This window comes from Miniopterus schreibersii (assembly GCF_964146895.1).
Source record: "Miniopterus schreibersii genome assembly, chromosome: 20".
NCBI classification, from domain to species: Eukaryota; Metazoa; Chordata; class Mammalia; order Chiroptera; family Miniopteridae; genus Miniopterus; species Miniopterus schreibersii.
The window spans coordinates 13,659,909-13,684,467 of NC_138122.1; the positions used below are offsets into that span (position 1 = coordinate 13,659,909).

Genomic DNA, 24,559 nt, shown 5'->3' on the forward strand with positions numbered 1-24,559 from the left:
TCAACCAGCATGAGTTTGAGTGAAAAAGCCGTGGGAAGGAACTTGTGATGAGCACCAGAAAGCACCGAGGGTAATTAAGGCTGCAGAAGAGAATGTAAATGTTATAAACCTTGAAGCGCTAAAACTAATATACACAACAACATTGGGAGATGGGGGAAAGAAGGAAGTATTACAAAGCTATCACTCATCATGTATAATAGTCATTTGATGCTGTTGTAAATGGAAACGAAAAGACCCATAAAAAACCTAATGGCGTGAACTTTTTAAAATAAAAAAATCCTCACCTGAGGATATTTTTTACATTGATTTTTTTTTTTTTAAGAGACAAAGTTTTGTTTTTTTTTAAGTGGAGGGGAGGGAGGAGCGGAGGGAGGCAGGGGTAGAGAGGAGGAGAGAAACATCGACGTGAGAGAGACATATCAATTGGTTACCTCCCACGTGCGCCCTAACCAGGGATTGAGCCTGCAACCAAGTTACGTGCTCTTGCCTGGGAATGAAACCCACAACCCTTCGGTCCCAGGGCTGATGCTCTAACCATTGAGCAAAACTGGCCAGGGCTTGAACTTTTTAATGATTTTCTGATTTTTCATACCTTTTTGACTCGGACTGACCAATAGTAAAAAGAATGAAACAAATTATATGAAAGAATCCTTATTCTACTGGGTGTGATTCCCTCTATATTTTCTATTCTAATGTATTCTATCCTAATCCTTATTTATTTATTTATTTATTTATTTATTTATTTATTTAAAATATATATCTATTGATTTTTAGAGAGGGAGGAAGAGAGAGAGAAAGAGAGAGAGAGAAACATGGATGTGAGAGAGAAACATTAGTCACACCCAGATCAGAGATTGAACCCGAAACCTGGGTATGTGCCTTGACTGGGAATCGAATGGCAACCGTTTGGTGCATAGGACAATGCTTAACCAACTGAATCACACTGGCTAGGGCTATCCTAATCCTCTTTTAAAATGTTAGTTACAAGCCCACTAATGGGCTATGGCCCACAGCTTCAAAAATACTGAGGGATCTTTAAAAAAACTAGTAACAGTTCCAATGGTAAACATTTAACTGAAATTTGATAGTTCTTTTTTCTTCTGTAATATTCAAGTAAACCTAAATATAAGAATTTTTTATTTCAGAAATGGTGTATGTAATATGGGTTCTATTGTTATAAATTATTTATCTCTTTCAAAATGCCTCATATATGCACAGAAAGATGCTTCCAATGATGTTCACCAAGTGTCTGCTAAGTGGATGAAGCATTTCTTCTTTATACTCCTATATGATTTGAATTGCTTAGTAAAGCCAGTCAAGTCATTACTTATTTTAAAAGACAAAAAGATAAAAAAGGAAAGAAAAAAGAATCTGTAGCTACCTTGGTAACAAAAGCAAGGCCTACAACTCACTCATATGTCCCCAGGCTAACTCACTGTCGGTCTGGTCTTTCCCCAGTGATGGCTGAGTCACCCATGCTCCCATCCTCTCTCATGCTGCTCAACACAGCCCACGAGTATTTGGGCAGAAGGTCCTGGTGCTGCAATTCAGATGGGGCTCTGCTGCGATTCTATGTAAGTGCTGCTGGGGCTTGCTTGACCTGCCGGTGCAGTGGGGCCTACTGTGCTTCTTTGACTTGTTGCCCGGATGTGACTACTCAAAGTTTCCAGAAAGTCTGAACTTGGTGTCCTGTGTACCTGAGGCTCAGGGCTCTGGACCTGGCCTTAAACTGTAGGTAGACTTAGATCCTCTAGTTGTCACTGAGTCTGTTATGTGTCGGCCACTGGGCCAGGTCTTTAATAGTAATTTTAGAAGTAAATACTGCATTCACCACCTTCTGTTGAGTCCTGTTTGCCAAGTACCACTCATCATGCCAGGTAGTAGTTGCTCAATCAATAGCTATTGCATTCAGTCAGTAAATACATACTACGTGAGTGAAAATAGACTTCCTCTCCCTTGCCAGCTGTGATTGATGGCTTACTTACTGGTGATACGCAGCATGATCCCTGTCCCCAAATCTTACTGTTGAGGAAGAAGCCAAGCAGCCCTTAGACAAGGTATAGAGCACAGGAGGGGCACCCACCCCAGCCGGTAATGTCTGTTAATAAATGTTTTAGTGGAGCATAGCCACACCCATCATTTACATATTAATATTAGCTAGGGCTGTTTTTGCAATACAGTAGCAGGGTTGATTAACTCTGATAGAATCCATATGGTCTGGGAAGCCTAAAATATTTACTTTTTGGCCCTTTAAGAAAAGGTGTGCCATTCTCTGCTTTATACTCTTTTAGTGAGCATACCTTCTTCACAGCTGCCATCTCCTTCCCCGGTTCTGATCCTCCTTCATGGTCCTTTGCTTTCCTCATGGCTCTCATCACCTTCTGTGGGAAGCCATGTAATTTATTTATTTCGTGTATTGTGTGTCTCTTCTCCTTTGAAATGTAACTTTCACAAAAGTAGGGGTTTTTGTTAGTCTTGTTCACTGCTGGATCCAAATACCTAGCACAGCACCTAGCTCATAGTAGGTGCTTTATAAATATGGGTTGAACAAGTGAATGAGACTAAAAATATGTATAGAGCTCATGTATGTGTAAAGCACTTGTAGGAGGACCTGGAGACTTGGCCAGGAGACCCGTCTGGCTGGCTCAGAGCCCTAGAGCTGGTTAGCGTTTGAGGCGGGTTCCAGCCTCAGCTGTAGATGCCTGAGTGTCTGCCCTACCCTGAGAGCCTCTGGGGTGCTCACCCTGGGTCACCTCCATGCTCCAGGACCATTTTTGGAAAAATCATGCCAGGCTGAGTCTCTAATGCTGCCCAGGAATCAGTGACTCCCTTTTTCTGCCTTCCCTCTCCCAATTAGAGAGTGTAAGGGCACTGTTTACTTCCACAGTGGTACCTCTAAAAGGAAGTCACCCTTATGCTGATTTAGGGGCCAGCTGAGAATGAATTAACACCTTTGCAAATTGGCGTCCAGTGGGAGTGGCACTGAGGAAAGAGCAGGCAGAAGGGTTGATGATGGGATGATTCTACTCCTGGTTTTTCTTAGTCTGTCTTTTTTGGTGGAGCATGAATTTTTGCTGCTGGGATCTGCCAGTTGATTTGGGGGAGTAGAAGTGATATCAGTAATGTGTTTCATTTTACAGCTCCTAACTTTCCTGCCTAAGGTCTATCCTTTAGATTCCTCTGACTCCTGCAGCAGCTTCACCTTTGTGGACATGGCTCCTGCTTGTTAACTGTGCCCTCTCTCTGCTCAGAGCCTGACCACCCCCGTGCCTTCTGCATGCCACACTCTCCTCCAGGGCCTATGTGGTTTGCTTATCCTGTACTTCCTGCAATGCAGGCTTCAGCTTGGAAGCCACCTTCTCAAAGAGGTCTTCTCTGGCCCTGCCACTCTCTGTCCCATTGACTGCTGGGCAGCCTTGCTATTGAAGTAAATCTTAGGCATTATTTCACTTAGATTGTAAATATTTGTTACCATAATTATTTTTATTCATTCTCCTAATGATGGCATTAAGGTTGTTTATACATTTGTGTGTGTGTCTGTGTGTGTTATAAGCAGTATTATGGTTGACATACACCAACATGTTGTTTAAGACTATTTTCAAGACTCTTCTCCAATACAGTTGAACTAATTTTATGTTTTTCACTGCAGTGTGGGAATTCCCACACATCCCTGCCAGCCCTAGGTACTTCAGACTTAAATGTTGGTACCTCTCTGAGAGGGCAAAATGGTATTTCATTGTTCTTTTTTTATAATTTATGAATGTTAGGTCAAGTATCTTTGTATGTTCACTGGCCCTGTGGTAATTTGCTCTTCTTATCATTTGTCCATTTTTTATTTGATTTGTTTTTTTCCCTTTTGATTTGTAGAGTTCTTTTTGTACTCTGAATTCCAGTCTTTTGTCTCATATATATTTTACTAGTTTTACAGGTACATTGTGTATTGTGTGTGTGTATTTAGTTCTGTTCCTATGCAATTTTATGCGGTGTGCTTTAACTTTGTATTTGTTTAGCAGAATTTTAAAATCAAAATTTATCAGCCCTTTCTTTTATGGTTTGTGATTTTTTTTTTTTTTGTACTTTAAGAAATTCTTTTCTCCCACAAGATTACAAAGATATTCTCCTCTATGTTCACCTAAAAGTTTACTCTCATTTTTCACATCCGGCCTTTATCCCATCTGGAGTTCATTTTTGTTTATGAGATAAGGTAGGAAACCATTTTACATTCCACATGGATGGCCAGTTGGTTTGTACCATTTATTGAAGAGTCTATTCTCTCTGTACTAACATGTAAGGTCCCCTCAGTCTTCAGTCCATATACAGGACGGGTTTTCATTGGGCTCTGGTCTTTCTGTTGGTTGAGGTGTCTATTCCTGTGCCAACACCACATTATCTTTGAAAGATCTTGATTCCTGCAAGGATTATTCTACTTACGTACTTATTAATCACATTCTCTCAGCTATTCTTGGCCTTTCCTCTTCCAAAACATTGTAAGGTCAGTCAGGAAAGCCTTGTGAACTCCCTCCCCCAACATTGGAAATTGATTGGAATGACATTGACCTCATTAATTTGGGGGAGAGTTGCCATTTTTATATGCTTGACTCTTTCCAGTCATGAACATAGTATCTCTATTTGTTTAGGTCTTGTATTTTCATGTCCCTTATACGGTTTTATAATTTTCTCCTTAAAACTCTTATGTATATTTTATTAGTGCTGTAGATATTAAAAAATTAAATTTTCTCTCTATGTATTTTTTCATCTTCATCAGAGGATATTTTTTCCATTGCTTTTTCAGAGAGAGTGAAAGGGAGGGAGAGAGAGAGAGAGAAACATTGATGTGAAAGAGACACATGGATTGATTGTCTCTTGCATGTATCTTGACCAGGCTGGGGATCAAACCTGCAACTGAGGTACATGCCCTTGGCTGGAATTGAACCCGGAATCCTTTAGTCCAAGGACCACGCTCGTTATAACCACTGAGCCAAACCTGTCAGGGCATTGCTTATGATTTAAAATCCCTTGTGGCCCACCCGGCCTGGCTCAGTGGTTGAGCATCAACCTATGATCCAGGAGATCTTAGTTCGATTCCCGGTCAGGCCACATGCCCGGGTTGTGGGTTCGATCTCCAGTAGGGGGCATGCAGATGCAGCTGATCAATGACTCTCTCACCATTGGCGTTTCTATCTCTCTCTCCCTCTTTCTCTCTGAAATCAATAAAGACTTATTTATTTATTTTTTTCAGAAGGGAGAGGGAGAAAGAGAGATAGAAACATCAATGATGAGAGACCTGTCATTGATTGGCTGCCTCCTGCACGACCTCTACTGGTGATCAAGCCGGCAACCTGGGCATGTGCCCTGACTGGGAATCGAACCTCATTCTTCTGGATCCTAGGTCATTGCTCAACTGCTGCGCCATGCCTGGCCGGGCAAGACATATTTTAAATAAATAAAATGTCCCCGTGCTACCTCTAGTTATGCCTCCTTTTTCATTGCTAAAATTATTTATTACCTTTTCCCCACCCCATTTTTTAAAACCAGTCTTTCCTGAGGTTTATCTAAATTAGTTTTTTTCAAACTATCAGTTATTGGTTTATTTTTATCTATTTTTTCTTTGCTTTCTAGTTTATTAATTGTCACTTTAGTATTTATTATGATTATTTTTGAATTTGCTTTGTGGGTTTTTAAAAAAATTGTTTTGTGCTCTTTATCTTCTTTTTCAGATTTACTTTTTTTTCTAACTTACTGAGTTGAATGATTATTTTAGTGTTCACTCTTCTAATACATGTATTGAAGGTTATAATTTTTTCCCAAGTACATTTTTAGCTATATGCCATAATTTTGACATTTGGTATTAGCTATCTTTATGTAATTGATTTCTAATTTTATTGAATTATGTTCAGAGGATGTGGTCTGTATCATATCTGGTCTTTGGTGCTTGTTGAGACTTGCTTCTTGTCTAGTTTTGGTCAAAATCTCATGAATGTTTGAAAAGAACGTGTATTTGCTAATAGTTGGGCGTAACAACAGCGATATAATCTGCTATCCATAGATAACACTTTTTAACTGTTGTTCACTTCCTCTGTAATTCTCACTGATGTTTTGTTTAAGAGAGAGTCTCTCAGCCCTAATGGGATTTATCATCTTACATTATATCTATTTGTTTACTTAAATGCCCTCCATTGGAATCTGAGCTTTTTTTTTTTTTTTTTAATATATCTTTATTGATTTCAGAGAGAGGAAAGGAGAGGGAGAGAGAGAGAGAAACATCAATGATGAGAGAGTCACTGATTGAGCCTGCAACCCGGGCATGTGCCCTGACCAGGAATCGAACCCCGATCGCCTGGATCCCAGGTCGATGCTTAACCGCTGAGCCACACCCGGCCGGGCGGAATCTGAGCTTCTTAAAAACAGGGACTATGTTGCACTGTTCCTAGCATAGGAAGGTGCTCAGTGAATATTTGAGGAACAAATGAATGGCTAAATAAATGAGTAAGAATTTCTCAGAGGGTAATAATATCTCTTTCCAGCAGCTGGTAGAAGCTGACTGGGTGTGCTGAAAGGAAGACCACTTGGCAAGCCTCTTAGTAGGCCACTGCTAGAGCTGGGCCCAGATTGGCTCCTGTAAGGGTGATAGGCCCTTTCCAGAAAACGACCTGGCCTCCTCAGGTTAACAGAGTTGATAGAGTTGTCGTCATCTGGGGCCCTGCTGTGCCAAGGAGGCTTTGGGCCCTCTCCTCAGGTGCATCTCTTCCTGCCCACCCACTGTAGGTACGAGTTCTCCAAAAGGAGCTTGCTGAATCCACCTCTGAAGACACGCACCCCTATAAGGAGGAGCTGGAAACAGCCTTGGAGCAGTGCTTCTACTGCCTGTACAGCTTCCCCAGCAAGAAGAGCAAGGCCAGGTACCTGGAGGAGCACTCTGCCCAACAGGTGAGGTACCACACCAGGTCCGCTGCCCCCGCCCCTGCTGGGAAGAGTGGGTCTCAGGGAAGCAGGGGCTCTGAGCACTCCTGAAGGATGTCATTTGCCAACATGAAGTCCCTGGTTGAAGTTGCATCAGGAGGACAAGAAGATGGCCTGATGTATCTGATCCTTGCACAGAGTAGCTTCATAAGTATTGACTAATCATTCAAGAATGTAGCCTGGAGGTTTTTAATAGATTTTCTCTTAACAATTTGGATAATATGAATAATTTCTTAGAAGTTTTTCATTTTTTATTTTGGTTTTCAGAGCACTTTTGGGAATATTATGGCTCTGCAAATACTGTCAGTTATTCTCTTATCTTATGAATTCCATCCCCTGAATGTAAGCTCCTTTAGGCAGGGCCCCTGCTGTGGCTGCTGTAAGAGAGTGTGGAGCCACCCTGGCCCAGAGCAAGCACTTGGTCAGTATTTTTCAACCAAATGATTGATGGGGCAGCTGAGGCGAGGAGAAGGTCGGTGGCCCATGGTCCCCACCCTCTGGTTTGGCCACGTGGACTCACAAAGTATAGCCCTTAGTTTCCAGCATTTTTCTTTATAAAGACCATGCTTATGCCAGTTCAATTTTCTGCTCCTCAGACACTTGAGTTTGGGGATTACTATGGGCATTTAGATTTTTCAAAGTATACGGGACATGTTTTAAACTCTCTAATGTAACCCTGTCTACATTGACACTGCGTTTCCTTGGAAGAACTTTGCCTTTGTATTTTGCCCTGACCACACTGTGATTGGCCTCTGTCTTCTTTCAAGGTGGACCTTATATGGGAAGATGCCCTATTTATGTTTGAATATTTTAAGCCCAAGACCCTTCCTGAATTTGACAGCTACAAGACCAGCACTGTTTCTGCTGACTTGGCTAACCTCCTGAAGAGAATTGCCACCATCGTGCCCCGCACAGAGAGGCCAGCCCTGAGCCTGGACAAAGTCTCTGCGTACATTGAGGGGACCTCAGCTGAGGTAGGGGTTATGTCCTGCCTCCTCCTTCAGCACTGCTGCTTGTGCACCTTGGCTCTGCACCAGAAGTTGGAGCCATGAGAAGCGAGGGTCTGTCCTTGTGCTGATGTGAATGGTCCTGAGTTTGAAACATTACTGGTCACATTTGAGTCCCTGGCTCCATCTCCTCTTATCCTTGCCCTCTCACCTGCCAGGTGCCCTGCCTCCCAGAAGGAGCTGATCCCTCCCCTCCGGTGGTGAATGAGCTCTACTACCTGCTGGCTGATTACCATTTTAAAAACAAGGAGCAGTCCAAGGCCATCAAGTTCTACATGCATGACATCTGCATCTGCCCCGACAGGTGAGTGGCTGGCCACTGTAGCCAGTGACCTTGGTGTGAGGCCAGGCTGATGGGGCAGCTGGGGTGACTGCAGCTGAGCAAGCTCTTCACTGCCCATGGTAAGGAGGTCAAGGAAGAAGGAATGACAAGGTGGCTTAGGCTCTATAGTTATTAGGAAAGGCTTTCCATAAAAAGAAAAACAATGGAGAAGCCTCTTCTGGAAGACCCCTGGGATGGGCATTGGGATCAGAGAAGGTACAAAGTGCCCATCTGGTTCCTGACCTGCAGGGCGATGATATGCAGCCTGGCTCCATCCTGTGGGCTGTGGGCTGCCCCCTTTCCTAGCTCCTGCACTGGGAGGTTGGCTGGTGTGTACTCCTGCTTCTTCCATTGCAATCTTTAATGATAGTTGTTTTCTCATTTCGGAGGTGAGGGAGTAATAGTAACACTAAAACAGGAGTTCTCGTTCCTTGTTCTGATGCAGTACATTGTTGGCAGTAGCAATAGTCACAGTGGTAATTGCAGAAGAGCCCATTGTTTATCTGTCCAGCTCCTGCTTTCTTCCCATTGTGCCTGGTAGCTTTTTATTAAAATGTAGTGATGGGCTTGCTGGTTCTGAGGTCCCTGCTAAGCTCATAAAGTCTGATTTGCTTGATTGAGTAGGCATATTTTCTCATGGCTGCCACACCTAGGAGGTAAACCTTGTTTCAAGGTCAAAATGAGGCTACCCTCTGTGGCTGACCTGCATCTGAAGGGTCCAGAGTAGCATCTGTAGGCAGCCTTCCTGGAAGTAACCAGGGGCCAGCCCATGGTGGTCACCCCTGAACCATGGGTAAGCCACCTTTTCCTCCTTGTCAGGATCCACCTTGCCATGGGGAAAGGGGTTGGGACCTGACTGTAGAAGCCGGTTTTCAGGACTTTTATAGCTTGCGGGAAAAGTTCTGACCCCTTTTGCTCAGCCTGTGGTTTCCTCCAGGCAGGGAGCCATGTGTTGACAACCTTGGCCATCTTCTCCAGGGTCACAGTGTGTGGACGGGTTTGGTAGAACAGACTAACACTCAGGCTGGCTAAGTGCTTACTGTGCGAAATAGCGAGGAGTCACCTCCTCTGCACTGCTGCCTCCATGTCTGAAAAGTGAGGGGATCACACTCTCCTTTCCATGGGGAGATGAGAGCCTGACTTGGCACCTCTCATATGACAGTCCCTCAATCAGCAATGTGAAGGTCATGAAAGCTCAACTGCGCCTCCCTTCCACCTGCACACCCAGCTGTTCAGAAGGTATCTATCAACTCATTAGGCCCAGCCCACTAAGAGCCATGTTGAGAAGCGAGGTGTCCTGTGAGGACCTACCCCAGGACCAGGAGGGACTTGGTGGCCCTGCCCTGGGCCTCTTCATTCCAGCCCTTACAGGCATACATCAGGGAAGATGGGCTCAATCTCATCTGTGCTAGCCAGACTGGAAGTTTGGATACTAGTTTTTTTTTTTCTGTAAATCTTCTGAGCCTACTGGGTATAGATGAAGCCCACAGCAGACAGCTGAGTGGATAGTGGAATGTTCTGGCTGCAGGGTTTGTTGGTGGTTCCCGTGGGAACACAATATCTGTGAGGATGCTAGTGACATGAGGTTTTATCTTTCTTTTTTCTTGGTCCACCTGTGTTCACCATTCCTTCTCTTGCTGAGCTGGAAGTGGCCCAACTTGGCCAGGCATTTTGTAGAGTGGCATTTGGCAAGGGTGAGGCTGGGAGTACAGCTCATCTCCACTGCCAAAGAAACAACTCTAAGCCCAGTGCCAGAACTGGGCCTGCCTAGCACACGGGCTCTGGACACTTCCTCCTTCTGAAATCATGTTGTCATCATTCCTTAGGGTCCAGTGTCCCTTTAGGTCAGCAGTCTCTGAATGTGAGCAATGCACTGCTCTGTTAGAATCAGGAACCCATCTCAGAACAAGGCTCATGGTAGCACACAGAAGAGCATTCTAAATTTAGTGGCAATGTGTCTGTCTTCTTGGTTACTTGTATTTGTGACAGGAGGTAGCAGTTTTCATTTTGGTACTCCTGCAGACACAGGGGCATGCACCCTGATGTGGTCTCTTTCCTTAAGGCAAGGATAAAGGGAGTTGCTAAAGGTGCTTTGGAAATTAAGAGAGGAAACTCCCCAGTGTGACAGGAGCTGGCCTAGTGGATTGTTCCTCACTAAGTTCCCAGCATCTGAAGGGGGGTTTGACACACCTACCCTCTTGCTCCTTTCCCCAGGGTGACCTGGACAGAGCTGGGGAAACCTGGTGGCCCTGGATCCCCAGGCCTCTGAGGAGAAAAGGGTACACTCAACCTCCTCCTACATGAAGGGTAAGGTCTTCATTTTTGCTGCCCTCCTGTCACCATTAAGCCTTTAGGTCTTTGTTCACAGTGTCTCATCTTTGGGTACCTGGAGTGCAGCAAAAATGTGAACTTCACAGGTTTCCTCTGTCCTTACCGCATTTTGGGGACTGTCAAATAGTTCAAGAAGCCAGTTAGCCAGTTTTAAAGTTAGTATAACATTGGGTTAAGAATTATCAGCCTGTAGAGGATAGCATCTGCATGTGATCGCTGTCTTTTCTGCTCTCTGTACTAGCACTCAGAAAATTCCCGACTCTTTCAAGTGCCCAGAAATCATCCTGGTCTTGGTGTCTTTGTGCCGCTTACCCTTTTAGAGAGGCTTCTGCATTCTCACTATCAGTTTCTTTTAGGTCATCTTAGAATGGTAGGCTCAGCCATTACATGGTCCCCTCACACCCCGTCTTGCTGCTGGGATCTGCACTGGAGAGGGTCCAGAGGGAGAATGGGGTAGGAGCTGGGTGGCTGTGGTCTTAGGGGTCTTGGCTGCCCTGTGCTTTTGATTAGGGCGTATGTCGACAGCAGGCTCTGCCAGTGCAGGGTTGGTTAAGGTTATAGCTGAATGAGAACCTTCCTGTCGCCTTGGGGCCATTGGTTCACTGCCTTGTAGAATATCCCTCTCCCTTTCCATCAGAGACATTCTCTGGGTAACCCCTCAAAGTAGGGGAGCAGAGTCCAGAAGCCCATCCATGTTGGAGAGCACAATTTGAGCTCCAGTTGGTAGTGATTCTCTTAGAGCAGTTACTGAGTACCTGTAGGTGATGATGAACTTAAAATACATGTATCATGGTGCCCAGCAGCTCTTCTCTTAAGGTAGGTCTTCTTAACCGTATTTCACGAGTCAGGAACCAAGGCTCAGAGACACAATTGGTCAGGTCACAGTCATGGAGTTAGTGAATGATGGAGCTGGGTTCTGGGCCCTGGTTTGGAAGATGGGCTCCCATAGTGGCTGTTTGCCTTGCCCTCCAGACAGTTGTGTATGTAGTGCCGTAAGGGCAATAGTGTGTTTACTGGTGTTTTTGTCATGACCACAGGTTCGATTCCTGGGCAGGCATGGCCCTGGCCCGGGCCAGTCGTATTCAGGACAAGCTGAATTCCAATGAGCTGAAGAGTGATGGGCCTATCTGGAAGCATGCCACGCCTGTCTTGAATTGCTTCCGGCGGGCCCTGGAGATTGACAGCTCTAACCTGTCCCTGTGGATCGAATATGGCACCATGTCTTATGCATTGCACTCCTTCGCCTCTCGCCAGCTAAAACAATGGAGAGGCGACCTGCCCTCTGAGCTCGTGCAGCAGGTAAGGAAGGGCACTATGGAAGGGCTGCTGTCTAGCTGTCTGACCAGAGTGCCCTGGGTCAGCAAAGTTCTGTCCTAGCCATTCTTTGCTCCTGTCCTCACAGCTGTCCTGGAAGCTCACAGATGATTCCATGAGACTCAAGCCTTGGTCAGTGACAGCTTTGTCCCTGGTCTTTGGGCACCCAGTCTGGTGTGGGCAAATTCAAGGCCAGCTGTGTGGCCTGAGGGAAGAACTTGACATTCTTGCTGTGATTTTGGCTGTAAATGGGCTGACCGTTCCTTCTTTGTGGCAATATTTTGACAGCCAACATCTCTCTCACTGGCCAGCCCTGGGACAGATCCCCTGGCTACAAGATAAATGAGGTGCCACACAGAGGATGCACCTCCTGCTCTGAGGATGGAGAGATAATGTGAGGGTGTCTAGCAGAGCTTCTGAAACAGGGCATATACTCAGCAGCTCTCCCTTCTGTTCATGGTTGGGGTGTTCTGACTGCCATACCCACCAAAGGCAGGGATACTGGCAGTGTGTCCTTTATGTGAGGCTCCACCTCTTGGTGGGCATCAGCATGGTGCCAGATGGGGGGCTTTTCCATAGTCACTATTTCTTTCTCAGTAGGTGTCCATATGAGCCCCGGTGGCAGAGCTGTGTGGGCAGAGGGCTAGTGACTTGGTCAAAACCACACAGCTACAGAGCAGTCAGAATAGAAGGACTCCATGTAAATGTCTACCTTTTACTTATACAGATTTGCCTCAGAATCCCATTTGGGCAGGTTTATGATGGAGTCACTTGGTTTGTGCCATGTTTTGGCCCTGTACCATGATTCTTTCTACCATAGTTCACCCAGTGTTGGTGTCTTTCCCTGGAAGTGTTTGACAGAGTACTAACGGTAGCTCTAGGCTCCTTTGTGTTAGCCCCAGGGCCATTGCTATAGGAGATTCACAGAAATAAGCATCCACGGGACAGATGCCCATAGGGCAGCCTCCCAATGCACAATGGACAGAGGTACTGCTCTCCCAAGCTGTGAGCAGCACCCTTACCAGAGCCTCGTGCCCAAAGCCTCTTTTCTCCTCTGGCCCCTGAGATGAGATGAGAAAAGGCTGCAGCCTCTCTGCCATCAAGCCAGGACCATGAAGAGGCCAGAGATGTGGGGTGCTCGGAACAACTGCCTTTGTGCCCCACACAAGCAGTGTTCACTCCAGCTCCTAGCCTAGGAGCTTTGGGATGAAAGGACGTGGGTGCACCTGATAGCTGACATCCTGCATGGATAGCACCCAGGATGCTGGCCTGGAGTCTCATACATGGACTGGAAAAATGGTTGTCTGAGTTGGAAAGCCTCTTAGAGTCTGATGCTCTGTCTTAGCAGTTTCCACCTATAGTGTGTGAGAGGATTGTTGGAGGTGCTGCTACAGATGCATAGGCTCCAAGTCAGTGGAGCTTGGGTGGGGCTCAGGGATCTGCCCTTTTATAAGCACCCTAGGTCCCTGGAAGGGTGTGGAGAAAGGGTGGGAAGTCCTCTGGGACCCCAGGGGTGTACATTCTCTCTGGTGCTGTGGAGCTGGGTGCTGGGTGCATGTCTTCTCCAGCTCTGCTTTCCCACCCTAATGAGAGGGTGAGGGAATAAGGTGCTCATTGCCAGCCATTCGGGCTCTTCTCAGAATGTCTGCCCTGGCTACCTGGCCTCCTCAGGCTGATGTGGCAGAGCTACTGTTGGCTTAGTCCTCCTGGCAGTGATGGCCGGCAGCCCACTCAGCCTCTGCTCCATGCTTTCTTCCCCTCCCAGGCACAGGGCCTCACTGCAGCCACATAGGTCATAGTTGAGACCTTTAGAAGGGTGTCAGTAGGTACTTCATAAATGTATAAACTATTTGATACTGCAGGGGAATGTAGAAGAAAGAACATGGAGTTGACATGAAGCTGGGTTTCAGTTCAGTTCTGTTGCCTTACTTGATGTGAGCTTCTGAGGAGTCCCCAGGCCTCTCCATAGTGTCTCATCTATGAAATGGTGATAGCACTTCTGTGTCTCAGGGTTGCTGAGAGGATTACCAATTTTTAAGCAAGGCAGCAGGGCTTCCTACCAGGGTAAGGCATGATCTGACCATGTAGGTTCTGGTCATGCTCCTAAGGCTGGTCTGGTGTTGTGGTCTCATTACAGATGGAGGGCCGGCGCGATAGCATGCTAGAGACAGCCAGGCACTGTTTCATGTCAGCAGCCCGCTGCGAGGGTGACGGTGATGAGGAGGAGTGGCTCATCCACTACATGCTGGGCAAGGTGGCTGAGAAGCAGCAGCAGCCGCCCACTGTTTACCTGCTGCACTACAGGCAGGCTGGCCACTACCTACATGAGGAGGCTGCCCGTTACCCCAAGAAGATCCACTACCACAACCCACCCGAGCTGGCCATGGAGGCCCTGGAGGTGACACTGTGCTGGCCCTGGGCGGGGAAGCAGGGCAGGGGCGGGCCAGTTTCTCTGTCCCCCTGGGGAGAGGGCATGCGGTCCCAGTGACTGCCCTGCAACCCACTGGAAACCTGTGTTTAGCAGCTTTGTGTGCAATTAAATTAAAGCAGCCTTTCTTATCTTTCTAAGGGGTGCTTGCCATCCTTTCTGGGAGAGTGATGGTTTAATCGTCTTTCCTCATTAGCACAGACAGGTTCCTAGAACCTGGCTTTGATGACACTAGTGCGGTGCAGCATTCACACCCTGTAGCTGGCAGGAGGAGGGCAGGCACCCTGTTCTCCAGGTGCAGATGAGACATCTGAGGCCCACCTTGGCAGGACTGAGCCAGGGGAGCAGCCTGTTCTCTTAACCCCAGATTCGGGGCCTCCCACTGCCCCCCAAGAGCAGAGAGCACTTATTTATTGCTTAGATTTGCTATGTTTTCTGGATCATTTCACATGATGCTCTTACTGATGCTCATGGCAGTCCTGTGATGCCATGTTGGGTGATGTGTTGGGTGGCCATGACCAGCACATTCTGTAGGGAGGAAACTGAGGACACTGGTGTGGATCCAGATATGGTTGGCCTGGCTCAGGGCTCCCTGCTTCCTGTGACCCAGAACTTGTTAGCTTTGCCCTTTCTGAGACTGGGTCCCCAGCCCCCCCAGATCCCACATGCCTAGCTTCTGGGAGTTTGGGGCAAAATCTACTTGCTTATGCCTTTTCTGCCTTTATGTATTTTTTCTGATTATAAAATCAGCATAGCTCATGCCTTGGCCTGTGTGGCTCACTTGGTTGGGCGTCGTCCCATGCACCAAAAGGTTGCCCGTTTGGTTCCTGTCAGGGCACATGCCCGGGTTGCAGGCTCCATCCCCAGTAGGGGGCGTGCAGGAGGCAGCCAGTTGATGTTATGCTTTCACATGGATGTTTCTCTTTCTCTCTCCCTCTCTCTTCCTCTCTCTCTAAAAATCAATAAAAATATTAAAATTAACATAGCCCTGTCCCATGTGGCTGAGTTGGTTGGAGCCTTGTCCTGTACACCAAAAGGCAGCAGGTTCAGTTTCTGGTCAGGGCACATACCCGGTTTGCAGGTTCAATCCCTGGTCATGGTGCTTACGGGAAGCAACTGGTCAATATTTCAATATTTCTCCCTCACATCGATGTTCCTGTCTCTCTCTTTCTCTCTCTCCTCCTTATTCTAAATCAATGAAAAACACATCCTTGGGTGAGGATTTTTAAAAATTAAATTAAATGCATACACATATTCATGGTTAAAAATATAAGAATCAAACAATTCAAAAGTGTTTAAAATGAAAAGTTCGAGTCCCCAGTGATTCTAGTCCCCTCCATCCCAGTCATACCTGTGTACAGTTTGGACATATCCTTATATTTATAGATTTTTTTTCCTACTACATATAGATACATTATCATTTAGCAACTTGCCTTTTTCATTGGATAAGATGTAGTAGAAGGAATGTAGGCTTCCTTCCATGTCCTGTACCCTCTAGTCTGGCTGAGCATCCATGTATTTTCCTGGCCCTTCCTCATGGGTTTGACCTTCTCTTCTACTTCTTCCATGACAGGGTACAATCAGGGCATAGCCCTGAACACATTTCAGGGAGAACACAACTGAGTACAGTTGACCCTTGAACAATGAGGGGGTTAGGGGCACTGGCTGCCCATGCAGTCGAAAATCCACTTATACCTACAGCTGGCCTTCCACATACTGATTCCCAACCACCAGTTGATTTTTGAACAACATGGGTTTGAACTGCACAGGTCAATTGAAAAAATTCCATGTATACATATATCTGCCCAATTAAACCTGCATTGTTCAAGGGTCAACTGTATTTCCAAGGGTTATTTGACATTGGATCAACAATGTCTCCTTGCCCTAAAAGATTGTATTGATATATGAACTTTTATGTTTTTCATCAACCTAGCTAGTATCCTCTTTTTAATATTTGATAATCTTGTAAGCAAGCAAAAGTCTCATTTTTAAAAATTTGCCTTTTTAAATGATTCATACTGAGTGACTTATAGCAGCTCTTTTCAGGCTATATTTGTAGAGGGAGGGATTCATCTGCAAAACTTCCTATCGAGGGTGTCTTCAGCATTTTCCTGGTTGCTGTCATTCACAGCCCCAGGTCCACATGCTTCCTCATCACAGTTCTTTCATGCTTTTCACTCTGGCTTCATGTGCCTCTCCTTGGAGGGACTTCCACTTGGGGATGAGAAGCCTGAGGCCCGGAGGACTGGCATGAGTTGGCCTAAGTCAGCAGCAGGTGAGAAGGGCAGCAGGGGCCAGATCCCACTGAACCCGGGGCGCTCAGGAGGCACCTCTGGGCAGCACTGAGCCCTCTTGCAGTGGGAGGTGGTCCTGCACTCGGGAAAATGACAGCTCTGTTTTTCTTCCATGGTTTTTTCTTCAACTTTTGGCCTCTGCTGCTACCTGATAGAACCAATGAGCAGGCAGGATGGTGGCCTCGTGGGACCCAGTAACTTCCAGATGAGGAACAGGCCTCAGCTGTGTAGACTGCCCTCCCCGCGCATACCACACTGACTCAGGAGAGTGGGCGCTTAGTTGGAACATGTGCATATCTTGCTTTAAAAATGACATTTCTCTTAAGAACTGAACCTTGCCCTTGTGAAAATTCCTCTCTACTGTTGAGCCCTCATTCAAATACTTTACCTACTTCGAGGATAAACTTTGCTAGTTGGATACCTTGTCCTCCCCCGAGTGTGGCTGCCTGGGCACCTGCAGTGCCTCAGAGGTTTCCTACATCTGAGAATGGAATTGCTGGTCCAATTCCTCTGTGGTCCATGGGTGGGCTGGAGGAGAGGGGCTCTGGGTGGGAGCCCCTCTGTCTGGGATGTCCCCTTGAGAGTGCTGCCAGGGCCAGACCTTCAGGCATCTCACTTGGGTAGTTCCTTGGCAGCAATCTCTTGAGCACCACCTCTGGGTGGCTGGTTAATTAGGGCCTGTAGCCACAGTGGTTCTCAGCCTTCGTGGCACCCATTATGCCATCCGAAGGAGCATGTGCCACAGGTGGGAGCCTGCCTTACATCCACACCTGGGTGGGAAGGTCAGGCCAAGTTGACTATAGAGGTGCCTATGTGTGGTGTGGAATTTGCTTGGGGGCAGTAAAGGGCAGGAGACAGGATGGACCTGGGTTTAACCTGACTGGGCTTTCTTGCTCTAAGGCCTTGGGCAACTCACTTCACACATTTGTAAATGGATTCGAGGAAGTGAAGCTCCCTTTCTATGGGAGCCAAGAGAGGGGCAGAAAGAGGGCAGTATGCTCATGTGCCTTGAAAGAAGGAGAGACCCAGTGAGCAGAACTGAGGGGTTGTTACTCTAATTATCTTATCAGCACATGCCTATTATTGGGTCTGTGTTTAGGCTGGAATGCTGATAGTTTGTGTGTATATGAATTGTCAGAGCTTGCTTTGAATGAGTGATAGGTTGGCTGGCTTAAAAACTAATGAGAAAAGGTAGTGTGTGATAGCGCGTCTCCCGTTAGGGCCCCACACTTCCTGGCTGACTGATCCGTGGGAAGAACCTGAGCCACTGGAAGGGCTGCTCACACTTGAGTGTCACCCCTTAGGTGTACTTCCGGCTCCATGCTTCCATCCTGAAGCTCCTGGGGAAGCCCGATTTTGGGGTTGGTGCGGAGGTCCTGGTCAACTTCATGAAGGAGGCTGCAGAAGGACCCTTTGCCAGGGGCGAGGAGAAGAATACACCCAAAGCTTCAGAAAAGTGAGTAGCACGCTGTCATCTAGCAGCTTATCTCCTGAGTACCATGATGGTTTATTTATGGCAAGGTGGGTTTGAAGAGGTACTGCTGAGTAAACTAGGGTTCATGGAGTTTCTGGGTCTCATCTGGAGATCCCTGATGGCTGGGCTGAGGTATTTCTATTGAACTTGAAAAGGAGAGATTAAGTATATTTCCAGTCACCTCACTCTGTGGCCATGCCTGGTCCACCTCATCCTCCAGGGCAGATCCTGCAGAGAAGCCAACTCATCCCTGCTTCCTGCTGGGGCACAGCTCTGCCCTGTGCAGAACACTGTGGGAGAGCAGTTTTCATGTTGCTGACTCTTGCTCCTGAGTCCTCTTCCAGGGCCTCTCCCAAGCATGGTGGCCCTCTGAGGGTCTGGTCTACTGCCCATTCTTCCAAGGAGGAGGGAGGGGTGTGGGAGGCAGGGACTCTGCAGTGTCAGAGGGCTTGAGAATGCTGGGGCTCTGGTTCGTCCTCTTCATTGGGCCTGGGACAGAACCCCAGGCCTCCCCTTGACTGTTAGTTTTATCTGTGGGTGTCCATATCCTGGAGCTTTGGCTCATCTCACCCCACCTTTGTACTTCTACCTGGCTGGGAACTGTGCCAGAGGGACTGCTTTGGTGCCCTAGAACACCATCCAGAGGGGTGAGGGGAAGTGCATGGGAGCTGTGGGCTCTCGGGAAGGGTGGCTTGGGGACTTGACAGCTTGGAAGGGCATTGTCTCAGCCCTGCACAGTCCTTCAGTGCCATGTGGAGATTCTGACCTGCACCCTAACTCTGCCCCATAGGGAGAAGGCCTGCCTGGTGGACGAGGACTCCCACTCTTCAGCTGGGACACTGCCGGGCCCCGGAGCCTCCCTTCCCTCCTCCTCTGGCCCAGGTCTGACATCCCCACCTTACACAGCCACTCCGATTGACCACGATTACGTCAAATGTAAAAAACCCCACCAGCAGGCGACGCCGGACGGTACAGTCCCTGTTCTCCCTACTGCCAGCCCAGGGCGGCACGCCAATCGGGGGCGGGAGCTTTGGGCGATAAGTCGCTTTGTTTTGGTGAGGGGGGTGCTGGGTCTGGGGTGACACGGGCAATGTTGTGGCTGTTCATTAACCTCATGGACTCACGGTGATTCTGTGCTTCCAAGACATGCTCAGGGTCGCCACCTGCCAGCTCGCCCACCTGGGAGCCGGGGTGGGGTGAGGCAGGCTAAAGCACTTTGCCCCTCTGAGCCTGCATTTTCCCACCTGCAAAATGGGCACTGAAAGGCAGTTGGAAGACTATGGGCTTGCTATCAGTCTGCGGGCTGCCTGTAGTGGCTTCTGTGCAGGCGGTTGTGTTATTATGGCATGCCCTCTGATGGTCATGGGAAGGCTGTGACTGTGCTGAGTCTGTCACTCCTGGGAATCCAGACAGGTTGGGGTTGTCAGCTGGAACTGTACAAGGCCATCCCATGTGGGATGGGGCAGGTGGCGACTGTTCAACCACATTCCTTACTAACGTTAGGAGGCTCGCATGCTGGCCTCATAGCTTGACTTCATGCTCTCCTCACATTTATAGTGATAGCTGGTGACAGGGTATTTGCTGGAATGAGCCAAAGTGGTGGACTTAGAGGGCCCTTAAAGAAGAGCCTTGTGAAGATAGTGACAATGCTGAGAGACACCCAGGTCCTTTCATGTTACGCATCTCATTGGGGCTGTGGGGAAATGGGCCTTGCTCTGCCTTCCCCAGGGCAATGGGACCCCAGTACTTGGGTTCCTGGAAAGCCCAGGGCAATGGGACGCCCAGTACTTGGGTTCCTGGAAAGCCCAGGCATCGTGGAGTGAGTGAAGTTGAGAGCAGGTTTAGAGAAGAGCTGGCGAAGGATGACAAGGTGGCAGTGCTCAACTGCTCTGGACTGGGGGACATTTGGTGACCTGAGAGGCAAGGAGAGTTGCAAGTGACCCCTCCTGGGTTCAGTTTGACCTGCAGTGTGTGTGTTGAGAGAGGGGCTGCTGATCCAAGTGTATGCTGTGTGGCTCCATCACCTCCCTCCGGTCAGGCTGTTGGACCCTCCCTGACCACCCCAGAGGGTTGAGTAGAGATGGGAATAACTGGCCTGCCTGCTCTTCCATGCTTCAATCTGCAGACATTCCCAAAGTAAGGTCCTTCTCCCTTCTTATTTAACACAAGCTAAATAGGAAAACTACCATGCACTTAACCTTTACTCATGAAAATACTGAGAAAACACATTGGAAGTAAATCTTGCTCAGGGGATTAGTTTCAACCAGGTACTTCCTGTGAGGCTTTAGTACCCTGCTGGCTTTCAGGAGAGAGGACTGCTTCTCACAGTTGTCCACAGCTTGGGGCTGGCACTGTCCTCAGCCTTGCAGGCTTGAGCCAAACTCAGGCAGCAGGAATTGTGCTTGGCTCTGTCAGCCCACAAAGCTGGGTATGCCCCCCTGGTGTGGGCACCCAGGGGAGCAGAGGAGGAGGGAGGCAGGATTGCCTCAGAAAGGGGCTGTGATGCCACCTGGCATTACTGCCCAGACATCCCATGTTGATGCACAAGTGTGCACGGAGCAGTGGGGGAGCAAGAATGCTGGGGTCTGGTGCTGTTGTGATATGTCCTGGGTGACAATATAATGGTTCTTTGTTGTAGAAGTTTGCAGAGGGAGCCAGACAAATGGGTTTTCAATGGTTGTAAAAGATTTTTTTCAAAGTGATTCCTGTCAATGATACAGAGTCCTCACAGTTACCCTGTAGGCTTGGCCATGTGTTCTGTGCTTCACGAGGAAGCCCAGCTGAGGGCAGGTGATGGCTCATCCAGCGCCACATGACTAGTTGGGCCAGAGCCAAGGGAGAGCTGGGGCCTCAGTCTTCTTTTACCCCAGGCCAGGGTGAGACTACCACAAGGACGGTCCCTGTGCCCGCTGACCTAATGGAGACTGGGTCTATGTGTGTGTGTCCCTTTTTGTTGGAGTGTCCCTGGTATCAGGGCTGTTAAGAACACCTTGGTCAATAACTTGGCCTGGCTCAACTGGCCTTTGGAATGTGTCCATAGTGACTCTGTTGGACTGGCCAAGACGTTTGCTATCTGCCTGATGGGCTTAATGTCACCACAGAATGTGGAGTCAGAAAGGGCCTCAGAGGATTGAGGCTGAGCCTTCTGTGGGGTTCTCTAGCCTGCCTGTGGCTGACCGTCCAGGTGTTCCATCAGTACTGTGCCAGGTGCACAGGACAGTCCTGGTCACTGCAGCAGACTCTTAGAAGGGGAGACAGATAGGAATCAGTGAATTACACAGCTCAGGGTTGGGGTGCAACTGAATCTGTCCCAGAAAGGTCTGGCCTGGCCTCTTGGTGGGGTGGGAGACCTTCCTGAAGGAGGCAAAGCTTAGCCAGGATCTGAGGGGTATGTCGGTATTTCCCATGAAGGGTTGGGTGAGAGGAACCAAGCAGGGGTCAGAAGAGTGGGGGCCACAGGGGCTGGTGTCCATGGTTGCAGGATGCCCATCTGACCCCATTTACAGCATGAACAGAGGTTGCCCTGAGCCCCAAGTTGTAGGGTGTGGGCTAGGTGGACCTTCCAGGGGAGCCCAGGGTGCCTTGTGCCAACCCCCTATCCAACATTCATCCTCACCTGCCATGCTGTCACCGTTTGTGTCATGTCCTGTCTGTGCTCATTCTCGCCTGCTTGCCCACACTGCCTCCGTCAATATTGCCCGTGCTGCCCCTAACCCTGACCACACTCTGTCTCCAGGCTTTGTCTTTCTGCTTGCACTGTCACGGCTCGCTTCAGGGGACAGCGCAGACCGCATGCTTCGCCCTCAGTCCGGCTCCTTGCTCCCCCTGTGACCAGGAGTGCCTCCATATCTGCTGGTCCTGTGACTTGGAGAGTGTGTGTTTGATGTGCTTGGCTTCTGCCCACAGCCCATCTTCCCAGCTCTGGACAGATGCAGATGCAGCAGTGGCCTCTACTGCCTGCCTGCCTGGCAGGTGTCTCAGTCCTGTATTCCCATTGCTTTGCTCTTTCTTGCTTTAAAAAACAACAAAGGCAACAGACTCTAAGATACCAAGTTATTTTAATAAGGAAAGGTATGTAAAAATACAATTGTGCACAGTAGCCAAGATGCTACGAGGGAAGAACTGCAGTTGGCAGTCAGTGCTGGAGAGCAAGCCTGGCCTGGTGTCCACTCACTGGCCTCCTGTCCCAGGGCAGGGGAAGTCAGCTGATGGTGGGTAAGCTGTGTCCTTTTGAACAGGCCTCTTCAAAGTGAGAGGGACTCTCAGTGCAGCTCAGTTTGTCTTGCATGTCCCCCTTGGAATAGGGACTGGTTTGGGGGCAGGGAGGGAGGCTGGTAGAGGGCAGAGCCAGTCACCACATTTGTTCTCCTCTCCTTCATTCTTACGTTTTATAAAACCTCTTCTGGCCACCCTGGCCAGTTTGGCTCATTGGGTAGAGCATCAGCCCTTGGACCAAAGGGTTGTGGGTTTGATTCCTGGTCAAGGGCGCATACCTGGGTTGTAGGCCCTGGTCAGGACATGTGTGGGAGGCAACCAACCAATTGATGTGTCTCTCTTACATTGATGTTTCTTTCTCCCTTCTACTCTCTCTAAAAAAAAAAAAAAAAATCAATGAAAAAAATATCCTCAGGTGAGGATTAACCAAAAAACAACCAAAAACAAAACAAAACCCACACCTCTTCAGGTTATAGCTTGTCATGGCATTTATTGAGTGCCTGCTGTGTGCTAGGAGTGGAAGAGGGAGCCTTGGGGAAAACCAAGACGAGGGCACCCTGATCCCTGCTGCCTGGCTGCGTCTGTGATTCCATAGGCAGTGTCATGGGGCAGTGGTCGGTGCTAAGAGGAACTGCTGTGAGCTGGCTCTGGGGTTCGGTGGATTTGAGGACTTACTAGAGGGTACGGGCCTCCAGAGAAGCCTTTTGGACATTTGGGGTGATGGACAATGGGAGCAAAGACATAAGGTTGGAGAGTCCTATGGCTTTTGAATACTGAGGTGACTGGGTGGACAGAAGGAGACCTTGAGAGGAGAGAGCTGGGGAACCAGCTGGGCCCAAAGGGGCTCCCTTCCTAAAGTAGAGAGGTGATGTGGCCATGGCATCTCTCTGTCTCTTGGCTCTAAATGAGGCAGACTCTCCCATCATCCTTTGTTTGACGAGCCTTCCTGGGCACCTCACCAGATAACTGGGCGTGCCCCTGGCTCTACCTGACGACAGCTGCTCCTCTTCCCCTGGCATTTGTGTTACGAGGCAATTGCCCACCTGCCTTTGGATAGGAGAATGCTTAAAGCTTCCCCAAGGCCTTCCTGGTCAGTGCCTTGCCTGGCTTGGGGACCAGAGTAATGCGTGGTGAGGGGCACAGGATGAGGGGCACACCATGAGAGATGCACAGGAGGCCAAGTCTTCTCCCACTCTGAGCACAGGGTCCTGGTGGGGCAGTGCCACTGTCTGAGTGTGTTGGGGCTGCAAGCTGCCTGGTGCTGCTTTGGTCAGCCCTCATTGGTAAACATTAGCAGAGAAAGGGCAGGGGGTGAACCTGGCTGCTCAGTGATGCCTTGGTACCCCCCTGCTGCTACTCATGTGTGGGCCTCTTTTGGGGCCTCCTGGCTTTTTGATGTCTCTCTTGGGCATCTGTCTAATCTCCTTAGCCTACAGTAGGGTTTCCCATCCCACACAGCCAGTAGACATGTCTTTTTCCAGTGGTCACCAGGGACCAACTGGGGCAGTTTTTGTCCAATTGAAAGGTTTCTCAAAATATTGATTCCACCCATATACTGTTGTTAGAAACTATTATTTTCTAGTTGTCAGGACATTTGTGATCTAGTCAGAGTTGCTATGGTTTTTGATGACACAACCATGTCTTTTTCCTCAAACTTTCATTGAACTGAGCTGATGGAATAAATGGCTGAGAACTGTTTCTAGTGTTACTGCTGGAGCAAATGGAGAAAACACATATCAGGAAACTTATAACTGGCCTAGAACTCTGAGAGTGACCAAGGGATTTGAACTGAGTCAAACCTGAACAAAAAAGTCCTTGGAATACTGTCACTCTCACACCAAGTGGGATGGGCAGCCTTTCTGTCACCAAACCAGATCCCTTTCCCTCTGTGCCCCCAGCTCTCATTACTTTGCAGTTGGTCTCACTCTGGAAGTGGAGGATGCCAGGGCTTAGACGCAGGGGTGTCAGCAGCAGTTGGTTGGCAGATGCACATCCCTCTAAGGATTCAGCAGAGGGGCTGGACTGGCCCAAAGGCATAGAAGTGAAATGTTCCAGTGATTAACAGTAAGAGAATGAAGTATTTATAATCTTTTTTTTTTTTTTTAATCCTCACCCAAGGATTTTTTCCATTGCTTTTCAGAAAGAGTGGAAGGGGAAGAGAGAGCGAGAGAGAGAGAGAGAGGAGAGAAAGAGAAAAAAACATCGATGTGAAAG

General features: G+C 48.2%; 1 protein-coding gene across 3 annotated transcripts in view; it reads left to right on the top strand.

Annotated features, from left to right (window-relative positions):
* The window catches only part of CABIN1 (calcineurin binding protein 1), a 117,890-nt gene that overhangs the window by 32,722 nt on the left and 60,609 nt on the right, over positions 1-24,559 (top strand). For 2 of the 3 annotated variants that reach the window (XM_081122585.1, XM_081122584.1), the window contains exons 19-26: positions 1,459-1,574; positions 6,766-6,927; positions 7,728-7,934; positions 8,126-8,271; positions 11,658-11,919; positions 14,072-14,332; positions 17,961-18,112; positions 18,921-19,099. In XM_081122585.1, the coding sequence (XP_080978711.1) occupies positions 1,459-1,574; positions 6,766-6,927; positions 7,728-7,934; positions 8,126-8,271; positions 11,658-11,919; positions 14,072-14,332; positions 17,961-18,112; positions 18,921-19,099 (1,485 nt within the window). The remainder of the gene's footprint in view (positions 1-1,458; positions 1,575-6,765; positions 6,928-7,727; positions 7,935-8,125; positions 8,272-11,657; positions 11,920-14,071; positions 14,333-17,960; positions 18,113-18,920; positions 19,100-24,559) is intronic. The other variant, XM_081122586.1, reaches the window with a different exon arrangement.